The sequence below is a fragment of the Nannospalax galili genome, unplaced genomic scaffold, assembly GCF_000622305.1.
Source record: "Nannospalax galili isolate Female #2095 unplaced genomic scaffold, S.galili_v1.0 scaffold561, whole genome shotgun sequence".
In the NCBI taxonomy this organism is placed as follows: domain Eukaryota; kingdom Metazoa; phylum Chordata; class Mammalia; order Rodentia; family Spalacidae; genus Nannospalax; species Nannospalax galili.
The window spans coordinates 45283-64976 of record NW_008344825.1 but is presented as its reverse complement, the minus strand read 5'-3'; the positions used below and the strand labels follow the sequence as shown (position 1 = coordinate 64976).

The following is a 19694-nucleotide window of genomic DNA, read 5'->3' as shown; positions in this document are numbered from 1 at the left end:
CTGTTCAACCATGTCTGGCTTCACTTGGAAGCATGAATGAGATGTTTCCTCTAAGTTGACCTTCCTCTTTATAGACTGCACACTGGTTCAAGTCCATCTCATGGGGTCTCCATGTCCTCCCTGAACAAGAGGACAGGTGACTCACACTGTGGCTACTTTCTACCTGGATGGCTGTGTAATATAGTTGATCCTCGGTCTCCTGGTCATTAAAATGGACATACAATCAATGGTGGCACACACCTGAAATCCCAGCACTTGGGAGGTAGAGACAGGAGGAGCAGGAGTTTAAGGTTATCCTCAGCTACATAGTGAGTTCAAAACCAGACTGGACTATATGAAACCCTGTCTAAAAAAACTAAAATGGCTGGGTAGGGTAATACATGCCTTTAGTCCCAGCACTTGGGAGACAGAGGCGGGCAGATCTCCATGAGATCAAGGGCAGCCTGGTCTATATAGCCAGTTTCAGGCCAGTTGGGGCTACAGGGAGAACCTGTCTCAAAGAAACAAATTAACTAAACTAAAATGGACAGAGAATAAATTAAACAATAATAACAACAAAAGCATTGGGCTCAGACTACACTTCTGCAAATCCAGCTCCTCAGGACTGAGGCAGTGGGATCATTTTATACCTAGAGTTTGGGACCAGCCTGGATATAGTGAGACACCATCTCAAAACAACAAACATCAACAAAACACAAGACAGACATACTGTAAGCACTGGCCTCAGGAAGTCCTTCATTTAGTTCAGGCAAGAAACTAAATTCTTTTAGCAAGTAGCCAGTACAATACTCACAGTACAGCAAGTACCTGATGAAAGGTCTTGTGATTTGTGGTAAATGGCCTCAACCCCTGGGAATTCTCTGTCTGCAGGTCATCAAACGCTGTGACCTCATATTGCTGATGGAAATCAAGGACAGCAACAACAAGATCTGCCCCATGTTGATGGAAAAGCTGAACGGGTAAACAGGGAGAAGGGTGAGCCCTTGGACAGCTGACGGTCAAGTGCAAGGATGCCTGACCACATGGCCAGGGCTGGGTAGGCTTCAACTCCTAGCTAGTCCCATGTACTTTCAACTGGTTGATTTTAATACAGCAAAGTAAAAACAGGAGGAAAAAGTGAAGAACTGGGACAGAAGAATGAAAGTGGTAGATAAAAGGCTGAGCTAAGAAGTCCTGCTAAAGACTGAATGCAAACATAGAAGAAAGGGTCAGTAAAGTCATGATGAGCCCACAGGTTGGACCATTATACAGCTAAATATTTCAGCAAGGAAAGATGGCTGCAATAGATCAGAAACAGTGTTCAGGACTGCTAGCGCAGATTGTTTTAGTTGCCAGGTTACATTTCATGGGAATACTAGGATGACACAGAAGAAAGGTGGGAGGATGGGCTTCCAATTGTTAATAGCTGCTTTGGGGAGATAAGATTGGAAAGCCATTGTGGGTGGAGCTGGGAGACGAGAAGGAATGGGAGACATTTTAAATTTTAATACTTCTATATGTTCTGAATATTAAATCAATGCCAGTTGATTTTATAATTTGAAATCAATGAAAAAAAAGCAATGTCTTCCAATAGTTTTAAATGACATTGGGTAATACTGATGATCTCTGTTCATTCTGAATAATCAGCAAAATCATCATGTTCATCAGCTTTCCATCACTGTGATAAAATACATGAGAGAAACAGCTTATGAAGAACTTAGGGTTGTTTTTGTTTACAGTTTTGGAGGTTTCAGACCATGGTCAGTTAGCTTGTTTCTTTGAGGTCTCTGGAAAGGTAGCACATCAAGGGAAGAGCATGAGGAGGAGGACTGTTCACCACTTAACAGGAAGGAAATTGAGAGATGAGGGTCAGGGTCCTAATATCCTCAGCAAGGGATGCCCCCAGTGACCTAACTTCCTTCTCCATGGTTCCATCACTGTGCAAAACCTTCAGGGATTCCACCACCAAGGAAAATGGTGCTAAAGTGCCACAGATTGATACCTAGGCTTTGGGGGACACTCTCCAAACCATTGCACACATCCAGCAGAAAATCACCCATTGAATGAAAGTATCCATTTAAGGAACCCATTTTAACTAGCTTTCTGGGGGATTCTTATGTACTGAAATATTTTATTTTGTGGTAGTGAATCAAATACAGGACAAGTGCTCTACCACTGAGATACACCCCAAGCCTGATAAGGTGTCATGTGTTCCAAACTGGCCTCAAACTCATTATGTAGCCAAGAGATGACCTTGAATTTCTGATCCCCTTGGCTGTACCTCCAGAGTGTTGGGATTACAGGCATGAACCACCAAACCCAGGTTATACGTGGCTTAATTTTTAAAAAAACTGTAATATAATGCACACACACACACACACACATGCACACACACACACCCCTATATGAGACAGGGTCTCCCTGTAGCCTCAGCTAGCCTGGAACTGACTATGTAGACCAGGCTAAACTCAATCTCACACAGATCCACCTACCTCTGCCTCCTGAATGCTGGAATTAAAGGCATGCACAATCATATCTGAACATATGTAGATGTAGATATAGGTATAGCCATATGTGTATATATATATATACACACACACATATATATAGCTTATTCTATAGACAAATTACAAGAGTAAGCAGAAGAGTATACAATATGTACCATATTGGGACTGGAGAGATGGCTCAGCGGTTTCAAACACTGACTGTTCTTGAAAAGACCCAGGTTCAAATCCCAGCACCCACATGGCAGCTAACAACTGTCTATAACTCCAGTTCCAGGGGATCCAACAGCTTCTTCTGTTCTCCGAGGGCATTGCAGGACACGGGTGCACTTATCTACACTCAGGCAATACATAAATACACATAAAATAAAAATAATAAATAAAATATTTAAAAAAAACAATATGTGAAGCCAGCCATGGTCGAGCAGGATCTTTGATTTATCTTCACATAGGTGGAACTGGTAAAAGAAAGGAGCCAGGGGCTCCTCCCAAGCCCATGTGACCCCTGAGGAACAGATCCTCAAACAACCTTAAGAGTAAAAATAAATTGGTTTATCTGGGCCAACTGTATGGCCTTAAACACCCAAAAGGAAAGTATAACTGAAGATTAAAGGGACCAATATAATTTTTTAAAGAGTCCACATGTATAGCTGAAGGCTACATAACAAGCAACAATGCCAGATAGGAGACACCTTCTTTTGAGTTGTTGACCAGCCCAAGGGACTCCCAGATAGTAACCAAGCCTAGAACTGGTAAAATGAACAGCAGACCCCAATCTTATCTAAAGGACTATTGACAACTGATTGCTGTTAGATGAGGAACAGCTGACCTTCCTAAAACAAAGACCACTAGAGAGGCTGACTAGATTCACCAGATGGACAAGTAGTGGGAAAGGGCTAGTGGTGCTGACAGCACAGCAGACAGTAGCTGGGATATCAGAGTATAAGGGCTGTAGTCGGGGGAGGGAGGCTATGGGAGGGTGCCATCTGGGAAGTGGGTTTATAGTTGAATAAGATGGTTTGGGATGTTTTGCTGGGTTACTATCTGGGAGTCCCTTTGGCCACCCTGGCCAGCAACTCAAAAGAGGGCATCTCCTATCTGGCATTGTTCCTTGTTTTGCAGCCTTTATGTATGCATATGGACTCTTAAGAAATTATATTGGCCCCTTTAATCTTTGGTTATACTTTCCTTTTGGGTGGTTAAACCATACAGTTAGCCCAGATAAACCAATTTATTTTAACTCTTAAGGTCGTTTGAGGATCTGTTCCTCAGGGGTCACATGGGCTTAGGAGGAGCTCCTGGCTCCTTTCTTTTACCAATTCACCTATGTGAAGATAAGTCAAAGGTCCTGCTTGACCATGGTTGTCTTACGGGGCTTATACTGAGTTCAATATCGTATAACTGTATTAATTCAACAGCGAACCTAAACATTGTATAGCCACTTTTCTTTGCCCTGGAAACTGTTACTGAGCTTATTAAAGGCGTAATGATATGCTTCTTCTAAAAAATAACATTAAGAAAACAATATGTACCTTGTTCATTCAATTATGTGTGAAAAATATAAAAGTCAAAAAAATGCAGCAAACATTGACAGTGACTATCTCAGAATACAAATTTATAAAGAATTTGAGTGGTTTTTTTTTTTGGTCTTTTTGAGACAGGGTCTCCCTTTAGCCCCAGCTGTCCTGGAACTCACTATGTAGACCAGGCTGGCCTTGAACTCACAGAGATCCACCTGCCTCTACCTCCTGAGTGATGGAATTAAAGGCGTGCGCCACCATGCCCGGCTTTGAGTGGTTTTTTAACCCTGTGTTTTCTGGTATTTTTCAAAGAGAATTAAATAACCCTGATCCCTTTTTCTGTTGAAATATCTCAAACATATGTAAAAGCACAGAGAAGATTCTAATTAGCAGTCAGATATCTATCACCTGGATTTAACAAAAGGCAACATCTAACCATGAATAGACCCCATAATTAGGACTTTCTTCCAGCAATAAGTGGTCAGTTTGGACGCACAGGGCTGAAGGAGGACAGTTGGAAATGCTCTCCTGCCCACAAAGGGCTTCTTGGGCTCACCTCACCCTTCTCTGGGCCTCAGTTTCTCACCTGAAAATAATATCACAGCTGTGTTTAGCCTTGGCAGGTCCTCTGATTCTGGATCTGGTCTTTGAAAGCTGGAGACAAAGGGAGCACAGGGATCAGGAGCTCATGCTTGCCTTGGACACTTGTGCCAGGACCTTGTTTGTACCTTGTTTGTTTTCACATGTATAAAATGGGGCTGAGGTAGAAGCCCTGAGATTTCATTGTAGTTAAATTAACTCCTGCATATAAGTTGAACTATGCCTGGTGTATAGCCAGGATCACCATGTGTTAACAGCATCTATAGCTTCTAAAACAAAGGAATTATAAAGGCAAGTGATGGCCCAGAGGCCACATGTAAAAGCTCCCACTGATATCCCAACTCCAGGCCAGGAATTGCTAATCCACCACTTGTGCTGTTTTATTTATTCTCCACAAAACAGCAAAGTATGGGCTGGCGTTGTAGCTCAGTTGGTAGAATGCTTTCTCAGCATGCACAAAACCCTGGGTTGATCCCCAGCACCACATAAACCAGACATGGTGATACACGTTTATAATCCCAGTGGCTTGGGAGGTGGAGGCAGAAGGATCAACGAGCTGAAGGCCATCCTTGGCTACATAGGAAGTTCAAGACTAGCCTGGGCTGTAATAGACCTTGACTCAAAAAAACAGACAAGGGGTTGGAGAGATGTCAATGAATATTGAGGGCCTGAGTTCCAGTCCCAGCACCCACATGAAAAGGTGGGCAGGGCCATATGTGCCTATAACCTTAGAGCTATGGGGGTTGTAGACAGTAGGATTCTACAGACAGTAAGATCACTGGGGTTTGCTGGCTAACAATCTAGTCCCAGGTTCAGTGAGAGACCCACCCTACCTATCTCAAAGAAATAAGACGGAAGGTAATAGAACAGAAAACCTGACATCCTCCTCTGGGCTCTGTGCGTGGACCACACCTACATACACCACACTCACACACATACACAACCCCCCAAAAAACAAATATAAACCCAAATCATGGGGTAGGTACTGTTATTGTCTCCCTTGTGACTGAGGAACTGAGGCACAGAGAGGGAGGACCTGCCCAGGATCATCTAGCCAGTAGGGATTTCTTTTCTTTCGTGTGTGTGTGTGTGTGTGTGTGTGTGTGTGTGTACACGCCATGGCACACACGTATAGGTCACAAATAACAACCTGTGAGATCTGGTTCTCTCCTACCACCATGTGAGTTCTGGGGATCAAGCTCAGGTTGTCAGGCTTGGCAACAGCAAGCTCCTTTATCTGTTGAGCCATCCTGAAGGCCCCAAAGCAAGGATTTCTTACTCTTACTCTGCCTGGATGATCTGTAGGCTTTATGGTTCTCCAAAGCTTGTAGGTTTTGGAATGAGTAAGGTCTGGGTTAAAATCCTAAATTTGTATTCTTAAATCATGCAGTGGGGAGTAAAAATAATAGCCATCTTTGTAGGACAGGCAATAAGGACTGGTGTGGTATTATATGCCAGCATGGGGGTTGTTGAGACAGGAGGATCATGAGTTCCAGGCTAGCTTGGCCTATATAATGAGACCAAGTCAAAAAGAAAAAAAAAAAAGAAAGAAAGAAAGAAAAGAAAGCAGATTGGAGAGATGGTCAGCAGTTAAGAACTGCTGCTCTCTTCCAGAGAACCCAAGTTCTGTTCCAAGCACCCACGCTGGGCAACTCACAACAGCTTGCGATTCTACTTCCAGGGGATCTGGCACCCTCATCTGGCCTTTAAGGGCACCTGCACATATGTGACATATAATCACACAGGCATACACACATACACATAAACAAAAATAAAACAATAATGTGAAAGAAGAACAAGGGAAGGAAGAAAGAAAAAGGAAAAAGATGGGTAGGAATGGCGATGTCTTAGTAGTAGAGTGCTAGCTTAGCGAGCTTGTGTTGGGCTCTGGGTTTGATCTCCTACATGGGAAAAACTAGAAATAAGGGTTACAAAGATCCTTCCAGATCTCTCAGTTTCGATCAATGGTATCAGACTCAAAAGTTAGAATGAGAGACTGAGGGCATGGCCCAGTCAATAAAGTACCTGCATCAGGACCTGAGTTTAGATTCTCAGCACTAAGTCTGCATGGTGGCCCTGCCTGAAATCCCAGAACTAGGGAGGTAAACACAGGAGGATCCCTGGGATTTGTGGGACAGCCGCTGAATCAGTGACCTGCAGGTTCAGTGAGAGACAGTCTCTCAAAAAAATAAGGTGGTGAGCAGTTGAAGAAGACACTTGATATCAACCTGTTGCCTACACACACACGCACACACGCACATGCACGCATGCACACACACTCTCACAAGCAACCACATACACACAAATACAATATGCACAGACCCCCAAACACATCACATGCACACATACAACACACACTCACAAACAGCACATACACAACACAATATGCACACCCCCCTAAACACATCACATACACAAACATGTACAACACACACACACACACACACACACACACACACACACAAGCTATGGAGAGCAGCTAGAATACGGAGACAGGCTGGTGGGGGACAGATGCAGTGGAGACATGTTCATTCTTTACAACACACTGTGAACTATTTGTGTTTTCTAGAAATTCACGAAGCACAACATACAACTATGTGATTAGCTCTCGACTTGGAAGAAACACATACAAAGAACAGTATGCTTTTCTCTACAAGTGAGTATGATCTGTGGTCCCTGCAGAACGGCCCACCTAAAACCGTGACTTAATTGAATCAAAATATGTATCTTTTCTTTAACAATGGGTTTTTGTGTCTAACCAGCTCTCAAAATCAATCAAAATCTTTGCTATCAAAATTGATGATTCGTGGGCTGCAGATGTAGCTCAGTTGATGGAGTGCTTGCCGAGCCTGCATGGAGCTCTAGGTTCCTTCCCCAGCACCTAATAAACTGGACTTAGAGGCACATGCCTGCGATCCCAGTACTCAGAAGGTGGAGGTAGGAGGATCGGAAGTTCAAGGTCATCATCCTCAGTCTCAAAACAAAAAACAGAAACAAGAATGTTTTAATCATCAAAATAAAAAACACAAGCACCTTCATAATACTTAATCTGTTGGTTAACTCAACGATTGGCTGGGACAGGAGTTATCTATCCTTAATGGCTCAGCCCTGGAAATCTGAGTAGTTCAGCACAACTGAATCTTATTGTCTTCCTGCTAGCAATTTGATTTGGGTCTGAACATTCACTTGTGTGTGCCTCAGAAAACAAGTATGACTCAGACCTCCAGCTCCTGAAGGGCCTTGGCCCTTGAGAAGAGATAACTCAGCTTTGTTCTTGGGGAAATGATCTGTCCAGTGCTTGAGCCTCCTCTGGAAAACCAGTGAAGTCACAGGAACCATTGTTTCCAACCAGTGAACTCAGCGGGCAAGATTTGTTTTGTTCTCTTCTAGGGAAAAGCTGGTGTCTGTGAAGGCAAACTACCTCTACCACGACTATCAGTACGGGGACACAGATGTGTTTTCCAGGGAGCCCTTTGTGGTTTGGTTCCAGTCACCTTTCACTGGTGAGTCACAGGCCCCACATTAGTTACTTTTGTGTTACTGTGACATAAAGGAGGAGAGACTGATCTTGGTTTACTGTTTCAGAGGGTTCAGGCCACAGTCTTCAACTTCACTGATTCTAGGACTGTGGGGAGGCAGAATGTTATGACAGTAGGAGTGTGTGGTGGAGGAGCTTCTTCACCTCATGATGGACAGGAAACGGAGAGCCAGACAGGGACTTGAGGCCATGTATGCTCCCCAGTGACTCACTTCCTCTAGCTAGGCCCTACCTCCTGAAGTTTCCACAATCTCCCAAAATCGTGCCATCAGCTGGGGACTAGGCATTCAACACATGAACCTGTGGGGGATATTAAAACCATAATAGCCCCTCTCCCTGACCTCCCCAGCAGCCCATGAAGGGACAGTGGCCCTGAGCGTGTGTGAGCAGTGTTGTCAGGGATGGTTGAGCTGAGAATGTTCTGCTTCTAATGCCTGAGAGGAGAGGTGGCAGGGTGATGGTACCAGGCTTGCTTCTCAGAATGCCAACATTGAAGGACCTCCTCAGCCTGGATCCCACTCACCAGGGTCAGTGATAACTCCACCCTCTAGAGTATTTAGGGGCATGGAAATGGTCTACCACAATTCTTTGGTCCATGTCAAGCCTAACTATTCCTTCATTTTCAAAAAACCCAAGTGATGGCCACCAAAGGTAAACCCCACGGTGAATCTCACTCAATAGCAAAGGAGCCTTCTCCACAGATTCCCAGGCAGGAGGAAAGCCCAATCAGGCATGCCTTGCCTCAGCAACACTACCACTGATCCATGATTAACTGCAAGTTTCTGGTTATTTTTGCAACGCACCACAAAGTAGGGACTAGGATTATTCCCTACGTGAATTTGAGGAACTGAGGTTTTAAAAGGTACTATCACTTATCCAAGCCCGGCTATTAAAATGAACCAGCCAGGGTTGTAAGACTAGTCACCAGCTCATGAGCCTGTATTTGTCATCACACTCAGTACTCAATAGAGCGTTAAGAATTTGCTGGGAGTGGTGACACATGCCCATAATTCTAGCACTTGGACAGAGGCAGAAGGATCAGCAGTTTGAAGTCAACCTGAGCTATGTGGTAAGACCTTGTTTCAAAATGCTAAGGGCTGAGGCATAGTTCACTGGACGAGCACTTGCCTAGCATGCACAAGGTCTTGTGTTCAATCCTCTGCACTGAAAAGGGAAAAAGAAGTCAAGAATTAAATAGGCTAGGTATGGTGGCTCACAGCTGCACACCAGTAATCCCAGCACTCAGGTGGCAGAGTGAGTGGGACTCTGTGAGTCTGAGACCAGCCTGGTCTACATAGTGAGTTCTAGGCCATCCAGGGCTACATAGCAAGACCCTATCGTAGAGGGGAGGGGAGGTAGAGAGATATTAAATTGATTTCAGTGTGTAGACTCAAATATTTTTTGCCTGCCTGCTGTGTATCAGGCCCTGTTGGGGCCGAGAAGAATGACACGGTCCCCGCCCTCATGACACCATATTGTAGTGGGGGAGACACAACGTGAGCAAATAAATATACGCTGAGCTAAAATCACGCCTAGATCTGTACCACACTGGTACAGCGTCCTGAACTATGGGGCTATTTCTGCCCAGACTTGATTAACTTAGAGGAAGAGCACTTTAGGAAAACAGCTATAGAAGTATGGGGGATTCTCAGTAGGAAACTGGAAGTGGGTATTGAGGGCAAGTGCTCTTCAGAGAGCAAGTGCAGTAATCCTGTTTGTCATCACCCAGTTTACTTATGGCTGAGCAGGGAGAGCCCCCATCTCCAGGTAATTATTCCTTCTCAAAGAGAGGCAAGCCTCCATGTATCACTGAACAAACCTGTTTGTCCTGAGCCTCCACCCTTCCACCCTTTCCTACTCTTCCTCTCTCCTTTGGGACATCCCAGCCTGTTTGGAGTTTGCCCTGTTGTATCAGGATTGAAAATGAGTTAGTGATTTCATTTATTTATCTAACCATTTATTCATGTATTCAATCAACAAATGCTTTTGAGCACCTCCAATATGCCAGGTGCTGTGCTAGGCTGTGCAACCAAGACAATAAGGGGACGGATAAGCCAGGCATTGTGGAGGTGGTTCTCATGGACCGAGCCCAAAAGTGAAGAGAATGATTTCAGAGCATGAAGAAAGTAATAAATAGGACACATTGAATAGTGTGGCAGGGACCACCTCAGAGGGGTAACCAGAGATGACCATTAGAGGTAGAACATTGAGCTGTGACCTGATGCACCCGGTCATACAGCTGGCTGGAGAAACAGCATTCCAGTTGGAAACACAGAGAACATAAAAGCCCAGAGGTGGGATAGGTGTGAAGTGTGTAGTGAATCATAAGAAAAGCAGAGGCATGGGGCGGAGACCTGAGGAGGTGGCTGAGGGGTACGTCTGAGGCCCAAGAGTCAGCCTATGGATCTGGGTCCCAGCTCCTCATGGTGGAGCTTAAGCAGTGGGTATCTCACAGCCTCCTCTGATAGGCAGGAGTAAGATTCAGGCAGAGAATGAGGGATGCCCCAGGAAGAGGGGCTCAGATCACAGAGGAAGATAAGACATGGTTCCCAGGCCCATCCTGGGAGCCACATTTAGTAGCTCTCTGTCTCCAGTGGGGTATGTGCATGTGTGTCTGTATGTATGTCTGTCTGTGTGTTATTGTTGTTTTTTATTTTTTGAGATTTGAGTACAAGGCCTTGACATGTAGCTCAGGCTGGCATGGAACTCACTATGTAGCCCAGGCTAACCTTGCATTGAAGTTTTGTTTTTAAATTTTGGTGAAAAAATTATTTATTTATGTATTTATTTTATGTGTATGAATGTTTTGCTTGCATGTATGTATGTGCATACATGTCATGCAATTCTTGTGGAGGCCAGAAGAAGACACTGGATCCCCTGGACAGTTGTTAGTTGCCATGTGGGTACTGGGAACTGAACCAGTGTTCTCTGGAAGAGCAGCCAGTGAGTGCTCTTAAATGCTGAGCTATCTCGCTAGTCTGATTTGTTTTGTTTTTGAGATATGGTCTTCTATAGCCTAGGTTAGCCTTAAACTCTTGATTCTTCTACCTCTGCCTCTGAATGCTGGAATTACAGGCCTGCACAACCATGCGTGCTTTTATACAGTAATGGGGATCTAACCCCAGGCTTTGTGCGTGCTAGGCAAGGACTCTACCAACTAAGTTACAATCCTCATCTGACGTCTTATTATTTGTAAAAGATTTTTATTATTTTTAATTATATGATTATGCGTGTCTGTGTACAAGCATGTGCATGTGAGTGCAGGTACCCTCAGAGGTCAGAGGCTGTAAGCCACCCAGTATAGGTACTGGGAACTGAATTTGGGTCATCTTCAAAAGCAGTATTCTCTCTCAACCACTGAGCCTCTCCAGCAGCTCCATCTTTTTTTTTTTTTTTTTGAGATAGGGTTTCATTATGTAAGCCTGGCTGGCCTGAAACTCACAGACATCCACCTCTCTTTGCCTCCTAAGTGCTGGAATTAAAGGCATGTACTATCACACTGGACTTCCTTGTTTTTAAAGTAACTTTTTTGGGTTTTTATTCTCAATTACAAAAGTACTATAAGCTAGCAAGCCTGGATTTTTCATTTTCCTTTTAGTACAAAAGCTAAACATGTTACCACAGTGCTGGGTCAGGGTCCTGACTCTCAGGCTCTCAACAAATCAGGCCTGCCACATCTTGAGCCCAAGACAAGTGGTAACAAAGCAAGACAGGAATTCGACCATCAGTGTGGCGACGAGACGCAGAAAAGTGAGGAAAGCACTTCCTAAGCCTTACATTGGGAGCTACTGGCAAGACCCTTGGGAGTGTAGGGAAGGAAGAACAGCAGAGGCAAGGGGACGAGCAGTCATCACTGAGCAGGGGAAAGCTTGACACCTCTGCCTGCCTTCTGCATCTGTCTCCTTTGCTACCTTAAACTTTGGGTCAGATTCTTGCTCACTTCTGTGCTCGGGTGTGAATCATTTAAGGAGGTTGTAAGTTGATTGGTCTGACATTTCTCTAACCTCTCTCATTCCCCAAGGCTGAAAACACCAAAATGAGAATAACTAAGAGATTTCTGGCATTCCAGACACACTGAGCCTTGCACACAGAGCAACCCTCATGGGAACCAAGGCTGTGACCTTAGGCAGGAACTGTGTCTCATGATGGGACCCGAATTGGCCCCTGGAGCCAGTCACAAAACTAAACACGAGATCATGAGCATGGCATGCATGCACACACATACACAAAATAAGTAATTAAATGTAGAAAAAATGAAAAAGAGGAGGAGGGAGGGAGGGAGGGAGGGAGGGAGAAACAGTGCCACCAAGGACCAGCTTTCCTTTAGCTGGTTGGGGGGGGGCACAGTTGTGGGTGAAGAGTCTTTCGTGCACTGAAAATAAGTTGCCTAATGACACTAACAGCATTGAAATCTCAGCCACAGGCTGGATCCACTATTCCCCAGCGCCCCCTACGGTACCTTCTAGAAGGGAAAGCACACTTCCTCCAACAGTGTTGGTGAGTTCTTGGTCGGAAGCATGTGACCTCCTGTTCTCTCCCATTCCTCAGCCGTCAAGGACTTTGTGATTGTCCCTTTGCACACAACTCCCGAGACCTCTGTTAAAGAGATAGATGAGCTGGCCGATGTCTACACAGATGTGAAACGCCAATGGAAGGTAGAGGTAAGGACCTCTTTGATGTCCAGTTCCCATCAAGCAGGGGCGGTATCTGGTTCTTGAGGAGGAGGGTGAGAGGGCAGAGCACACTCAGGCCACCACCACTTCACAGCCTCATCTCGGGCTTTTCCTCAACCTTAAACATCCTTCTTGGCGGGCCTGCTTGGGCCTCTCTCTCTGGGTCTTGGGAATTCATGCTCTGCACCATTTCTAAGGAATGCCTGTGTCACTGAGTCACTAGCACTAGGGCTGAGCAGCTAGATACTGCACTGAAGCTCAACATGAACAGGTAGATTCAATTTTCTCAGTTATCCCACAAGGGACTGGGGAGCTGGCTCAGTTAATAAAGTGCTTGCTTTGCAAGCATGAGGACCTGAGTTCAGTCCCCAGAACCCCCATTTAAAAAACCAACAACAAAAACCAAAACAAACAGCCCAGCATGGTGGCACAAACTTGTAATCCCAGCGCTATGGAGGCAGAGACAGGTGGCTCTCTGGGGCTTGCTAGCCAGCCTGTCTAGACTACTTGGCAAGTCCCAGGCCAGTGAAGGACCTTCTCACACACACAAAAAAAGGTAGGCAGCACCAGAGAAACAATATCCAAGGTTGTATTCTGGCCTCCACAAACATGAACATGTGTGACTGTACTCATGAGTACAACACCACACACACACACACACACACACACACACACACACACACACACACACACACACACACACACACACACACACTCTGATCCCATAAGGCAGCCACTTTAATCATTCCCACTTGCAACTGAGAAAAGTGAAGCAGACAAGTCAGAGATGCTTCAGTGGTCAGTGACAGGAACAGGAAAAGGAGCGATCACAGTGGCCAGCCATCAAGACTTACATCATCTCTCCATGTGAAAGACAGAGACACTGCCACCTGCCGCTCTGAGGGTTTGAGGAAGCACCTGGCAAATACAGAAGTGCTCCAGAGGCCTCTCCCTCCAAATTCCTCTTTTCTCCTTTCAGAACGTGACTGGGAGTCCCCCTTCCTCCTTAGTTCCCCTGCTCAAGGTGCAAAATGAGTTCAATGTGGACGCAGCTGGTCAGAGCTGGCCATGAAGACTATGGGTACATTTCATTTGAAGTTCCAGGACAAATTACGAAACCCTTCATTCATGAAGCAAAAATATATTGAGCTTCTATTGAGTGTCAGTCCCTAGGGAAGAATCAGTGACCCAAAGTGAGGAAGGAGGAATCTTGGAATGAGGGACCTTCAGGAGGACAGATTGAGGTTCAGTTCTGGGCTTTACCCGCAGAAAGCGCCCAGTTGTGTGGCATAGAGCAGGCCATTTAATCCCTCTGACCTGTTTCTATCGTGGCTAATGGTATTTTCTAGTCATGGAAGTTAAGCTTGCTAAATCACTTCATGCTGGCCCTGGGCTCATAGTGCATCTCAGCAACTCACACCTATATGAGCAGAAGCTGGTGGCACTCAGGTTAGGGATAGCATTTTGTCTCCAACTGTGCACCTTAATCTCAGGGGAAACTTTCTCTGCTAGCAGAGGTCAAAATGAAATGTCCTTTTAAAAGAAAGCCTCTCAAGTCAGCAACCATCCCAAACAGTAGCACAAACAAGGAAGTAAGACGTTTCCTCTGTATCGTGGAATGTAAAAATTCTCTTCCAAGGGCCCTACAGGGAAAAACACTTTCAACCTAAGAAGTGGCTTCTCTTGGTGGTATAGGGCAGAGAAGGCCAGTTTACCTCTAAGGCCTGCCTCCCTTTCCCCCCAAAGACTGAATTTTGACAGGAATTAGTTTCTGACCTCAAAACAACAGGATGCAGCAAAGCAGTGTACCCACTACCCAAGGTGCCAAGTCATTGGTATTTCCTGTGGTATCTCTGTGAGGGACTATCTTAGCTGGATCCCAGTGTCCCCACCTACCCGTGCACTTGGGATTACAGAGACAGGGTGACTAAGAACAGGATGGGTGATGGGGTGAACAGCCCCCCTCCACTAGATATGCTCTTGTATTCACTGTCGGATCCTTGTCAAAACTCTGACTCACTTGGAAACTATGGCCTCTTCTTTTCAAAAGGAAACTAAGACAGATCCTCTTTGAGTTTGCTAGGGCTGCTATACCAGCACACCAAAGATGATTAAATAACTCAGAGCTGCCTGCTCACAGGGCTGGAGGCTATGAGGCTAAGGTAGTGTGTGAGAGCATCGTTGGTCCCTTCTGGAGGCTTCTGCCCTTGGCCTATAGATGGTCATTTTTTTTCTGTTGTCTCTGTACTCTCTTCCTTCTGTGTCTCTCTGTGTTCTAATTCCATTTTTAAATTTGTGTGTGTGGGGTGTGTGTGTGTGTGTGTGTGTGTGTTGCTGGGAATCAAACCCCAGGGTCTCCTACTTGCCTGCTCCTGTATAAGGGGCCACTAGCCTGACCTCATTTTTACCTTAATTACCTCTTTAAAGTCCCATTCTGCAGTTGGGTGTGATGGGGCACAGCCTATAATTCCAGAACTCAAGAGGTGAATCGGAAGTTCAAGGGCATCCTGGGCTGTATAGTTAGTTTGAGGCCAGCCTAGGCTGCATGAGACTCTGTCTCAAAATAAAACAACAAAAGATCCAATTTATTTTTTTAACATTTTATTTATTATTTTTTAATTTTATGTGTATGAGTGTATTGCCTACATGTATGTGAGTGCACCCATGTCATGCAGTGCCACGGAGGTCAGAAGAGGGTTTCCGATTCCCCTGGAACTGGAGTTAAGGACGGTTCATAGCCGCCATCTGGGTGCTGGGAATCGAACCTGGGTCCTCTGCAAGAGCAGTCAGTGCTCTTAACTGCTGAGTCATCTCTCCAGCCCCAAAAGACCCAATTTCTAAATATAGTCATATCCTAACAAGTTGAGGGGTGGTTAGGAATTCAACATTTAAATTGGGACAGACAGGCCAGTGAGATGGCTCAGTGAGTAAAAGAGCTTGCCATGTGAGTCTGATGACCTGAGTTCCATCCCGGGAATCTATAGTGGAAGGAGAGAACCCACTCCCAAAGGTTGTCATCTGACCTCCACACATGCATGCCTGCACTCACACATTATAGAGTTACACAATAATAATACATCTAAAATTTAAAAGTTGGGAGGGGTCCAGTTCAGGCCATAAAAAGACCCTTCAGTCACTGGGCATGGGAGGAGAGTCATAACTGGAGGCCACAAGTGAAAGCTGAGTCACAGCGCTCACCAGGTGATGGTTCTAAAATATGCCTTTCAGAATTTCATTTTCATGGGAGACTTCAATGCTGGCTGCAGCTATGTCCCTAAGAAGGCTTGGCAGAATATCCGTTTGAGGACTGACCCCAAGTTTGTTTGGCTGATTGGGGACCAAGAGGACACTACAGTCAAGAAAAGCACCAACTGTGCCTATGACAGGTAGGTGGCCTCACAGGGGCTTGGTTCATACAGATACCCAGCAACCTCCAGGTGAGGCCCCCCAAGGCTTAAGATTTGGGTCGATTCCATTTTAGGAGCCTCCACTGGGTCCCTTGTGTGGTGTATGGAACTATAGGACCTTATGAGGTGGCGCTTGGTGTCCAGCTCTGACTTTGATGTCAAATGGACCCAGGTTGAAGTCCCAACTCTACCACTTCCTATGTCTGTGACCGAGGGACTTAGAGTCTGTGTATTGATTTTCTCACTTGTAGACTGGAAACTGTGATACTACTAGTACCTCATTTGTGGAGATGTGATGAGTATTAACTGAAATAACATACAAAATTTTCAGCAGTGTCTGGCATTTGACAAGGGGTAAATACAATCGTATGCTCTTAGATGAGTTCTGGAGCATTCAGGGAGGTATGACCATCCCATGCTTTTGCCAGCTGTATCCCAAACATATACCACCATCAGTTTGCCTCATCCCAATCACTGGCCATTATGTTATCTCCAAGGGCTTGCTGTTATAAATGCTGCTGAAAAGAACAGCCTAGCCTCCATGTACATTTTGTGTAAATATTTATGATTTCTCCAGGTACGTATTTTAAAAATAAGTGTAGTTAGTGCACTATATTTATACTTTGTTTTGTTTTTAAGAAAAGGTCTTGTTATATAGCCCAGGCTGGCTTCAACTCATTATGCAGCCCAGGATGATCTTGAACTCCTGAACCTCCCACCTCAGCCTCCTGGGTGCTGGGATTACAGGTGTGTGCCACTATGCCTGGCTTGTATATTTAAGAAGTACTGTTACACATTCCTAAACAGAGATGCATGTGTTTAAATAACGGCAATTACTGTCCTTGCGAGATTTCCGTGGGCGTTTCCAAGCACTTTCAGCTTTGCTTCCTCAGTCAGGAGGAAAGCAGGGGCACCTGAAGTACATGGGCGTCTGTGGCTGTCCATAGCAGAGGCTGCAGGCCCCAGGTGGGGAGACCCCCGTGCCAGAGTGGCTGCTGTTCCCAGCGCTTAGAGGTCTGGTTTTCATTTCCGTCCTCAGCCACCTTTGTTCCTCTTGGGGCTTTCTGGGCTACGGTTTCCTTTTCAGATGTCATTGTCCTAGCCCTCAAAAGTGGAAGCCCAGGGTGAGAAGATACAGTGTCCACAGCACCCAGGCCTCTCTTCCCATTCTGAAGGGCCTCCAACCAAACTTTGGAGATGATACTAGTGCGCTCACCCAGGCCCCCTGGGGGACGTTGGGAAGGTCAAGTCCAGAAACCAAACTCCAGTCAGAATTGGAAAAGCTCAGGGCAGAAAAAGGGCAGTTTGCCTCCCCTATACTCCCCAGGCAGGCCCTGAGAGACTAGGGCCACATGGAGCCTACTGACTTCACCTGTCTTGGCTTATATCAGAGTCCATTTCTTTGTTTTATTTTTTATATTTTATTACATTTTATTTATCTTGTGTCTATGTGTGTGTGTGTGGGGGGTGTATGCACATGTGCCATGGCACGTATATGGAGGTCAGAGGACAACATGAGTCCTGAGGATCAAACTCAAATCAATTGCAGGGTTGGTGACAGGTGCCTTTACTGGCTGAGCCATCTTGTTGGCCCTTATTTTGTGTGTGTGTGTGTGTGTGTGTGTGCACCATGCACATATGGGTGCCTTCAGAGGCCAGAAGAAGTGTGTAGGAATCCCTGTAGCTGGAGTTAAAGGCAGTTGTGAGGTGCACAATGTGGGTTCTGGGGATCAAACTCAGATGCTCTGGAAGAGCAGCAAGTGCTCTTAACTGCTGAGCCATCTCTGCAGCTCATTATTTTTATGTTTTATTTGTTTATTTTTAATTTTTTTTTTTGTGTGTGTGTGTGTGTGTGTGTGGTGGTACATGAAAGTGAGTGTGCCCGGAGGCCAGAGCAGTATGCCTGGCATTTTCCTTTACTGCTGTCTGTTTTATTGCCTTGAGACAGTGTCTCTCACTGAACCAGAGGCTTGCTGTTTCAACTAAACTGGCTGGCCAGTGAATTTTCAGGATCCTTCTAAGTCTGCTCCCAGTGCTGGGGTTACAGGCAGGCATGACCATGTTTAGCCTTTTATCTGGGTGTTGGAGATTTGAACTCAGGTCCTCTTGCATGCAGAGTGAATACTCTTACCCACTGAGCCATCTCCCCCAGGCTTAGAATCCATTTCTATTTTAAAAAATATTTTATTTGTTATTTTTATTTTAGGTATCTGAGTGTTTCACCTGCATGTATGTAAGTGCACCATATGTGTGCAATGCCCCACAGAGGACAGAAGAGAGTGTCAGGTCCCCTGGAACTGGAGTTACAGACAGTTGTTAGCCACCATGTGGGTGCTGGAAAATGAACCCATGTCCTCTGGAAGAACAGCAAGTGTTCTTAACCACTGACTCTTCTCTCCAGCCCCCTATTTCTATTAAAATGTTTTATTATATTTTATTTTCTTATATATATTGCCTGCATGTATGTAAGTGCACCTGTGCCATGTAATGCCTGTGGAGGTCAGAAGAAGGCATTGAATTCCCATGGAAATGGAGTTACAGACAGTTGTTAGCTCCCATGTGAGTGCTAGAAACTGAACCTGGGTCCTCTGCAAGGGCAGTCAGTGCTCTTAATCACTGAGCCATCTCTCCAGTCCCCACCCCACCGAGTCCATTTCTAAAATTCATTTGATTACCATTCTCATTTGGTATCACAGCTGCAAAGTACCTACTGTCGTTTTTCTCTATACTTTTCTTTCAATCCATTAATTTTATATTGAAATAAATTAAATTTAAAGGAAATAATATAATACTATAAGTAAGAAAACAGCATCACTGACCATGAATCAAAGGTAGCTAGGAAGATGCCATAGAAAGTGCTCAATTGTACAGAACGCGTGGAGATGGCAGTTTTCTCTCACCTTGTTAAAAAAAGGGGCGTAGTCATGGTGGATGATCCTTTTGATGTGTGTCTGTATGCGGTTTGCAAGTATTTTATTGAGAATTTTTGCATCTATGTTCATTAAGGATATGGGTCTATAGTTTTCTTTTTTGGTTGTATCTTTATCAGGCTTTAGTATGAGAGTGATGCTGGCTTCATAGAAGGAATTTGTAAGTTTTCCCTCCATTTCTATTTTTTTGAATAAATTAAGTAGTATTGGATGCAGATCTTCTTTAAATGTCTGATAGAATTCTGCTGTAAATCCATCTGGTCCTGGGCATTTTTTAGTCGGGAGGTTTTGTATTACTGTTTCCATTTCTTTTTGTGATATGGGTCTGTTTAAGCTGTTAATCTCTTCTTGGTTTAGTTTTGGTGGTTCCCATGCCTTTAGATATGCATCCATTTCTTTTAGGTTTTCGAATTTGGTAGCATATAGGTTTTTAAAGTATTCCCTTATAATGTTCTGTATCTTTCTGGTGTCTGTTGAAATGTTTCCCCTTTCATCTCTGATTTTGTTGATTTGGAGGTGCTCTTTCTTTCTTTTGGTTAACTG

General features: G+C 44.9%; 1 protein-coding gene across 1 annotated transcript in view; it reads left to right on the top strand.

Annotated features, from left to right (window-relative positions):
• Positions 1 to 19694, top strand: part of Dnase1l3 (deoxyribonuclease 1 like 3) — a 31244-nt gene that overhangs the window by 6833 nt on the left and 4717 nt on the right. Inside the window, exons 2-6 of the mRNA XM_008841175.2 lie at positions 871 to 959; positions 7173 to 7259; positions 7994 to 8106; positions 12690 to 12802; positions 16043 to 16200. Of these exons, the coding sequence (XP_008839397.1) occupies positions 871 to 959; positions 7173 to 7259; positions 7994 to 8106; positions 12690 to 12802; positions 16043 to 16200 (560 nt within the window). The remainder of the gene's footprint in view (positions 1 to 870; positions 960 to 7172; positions 7260 to 7993; positions 8107 to 12689; positions 12803 to 16042; positions 16201 to 19694) is intronic.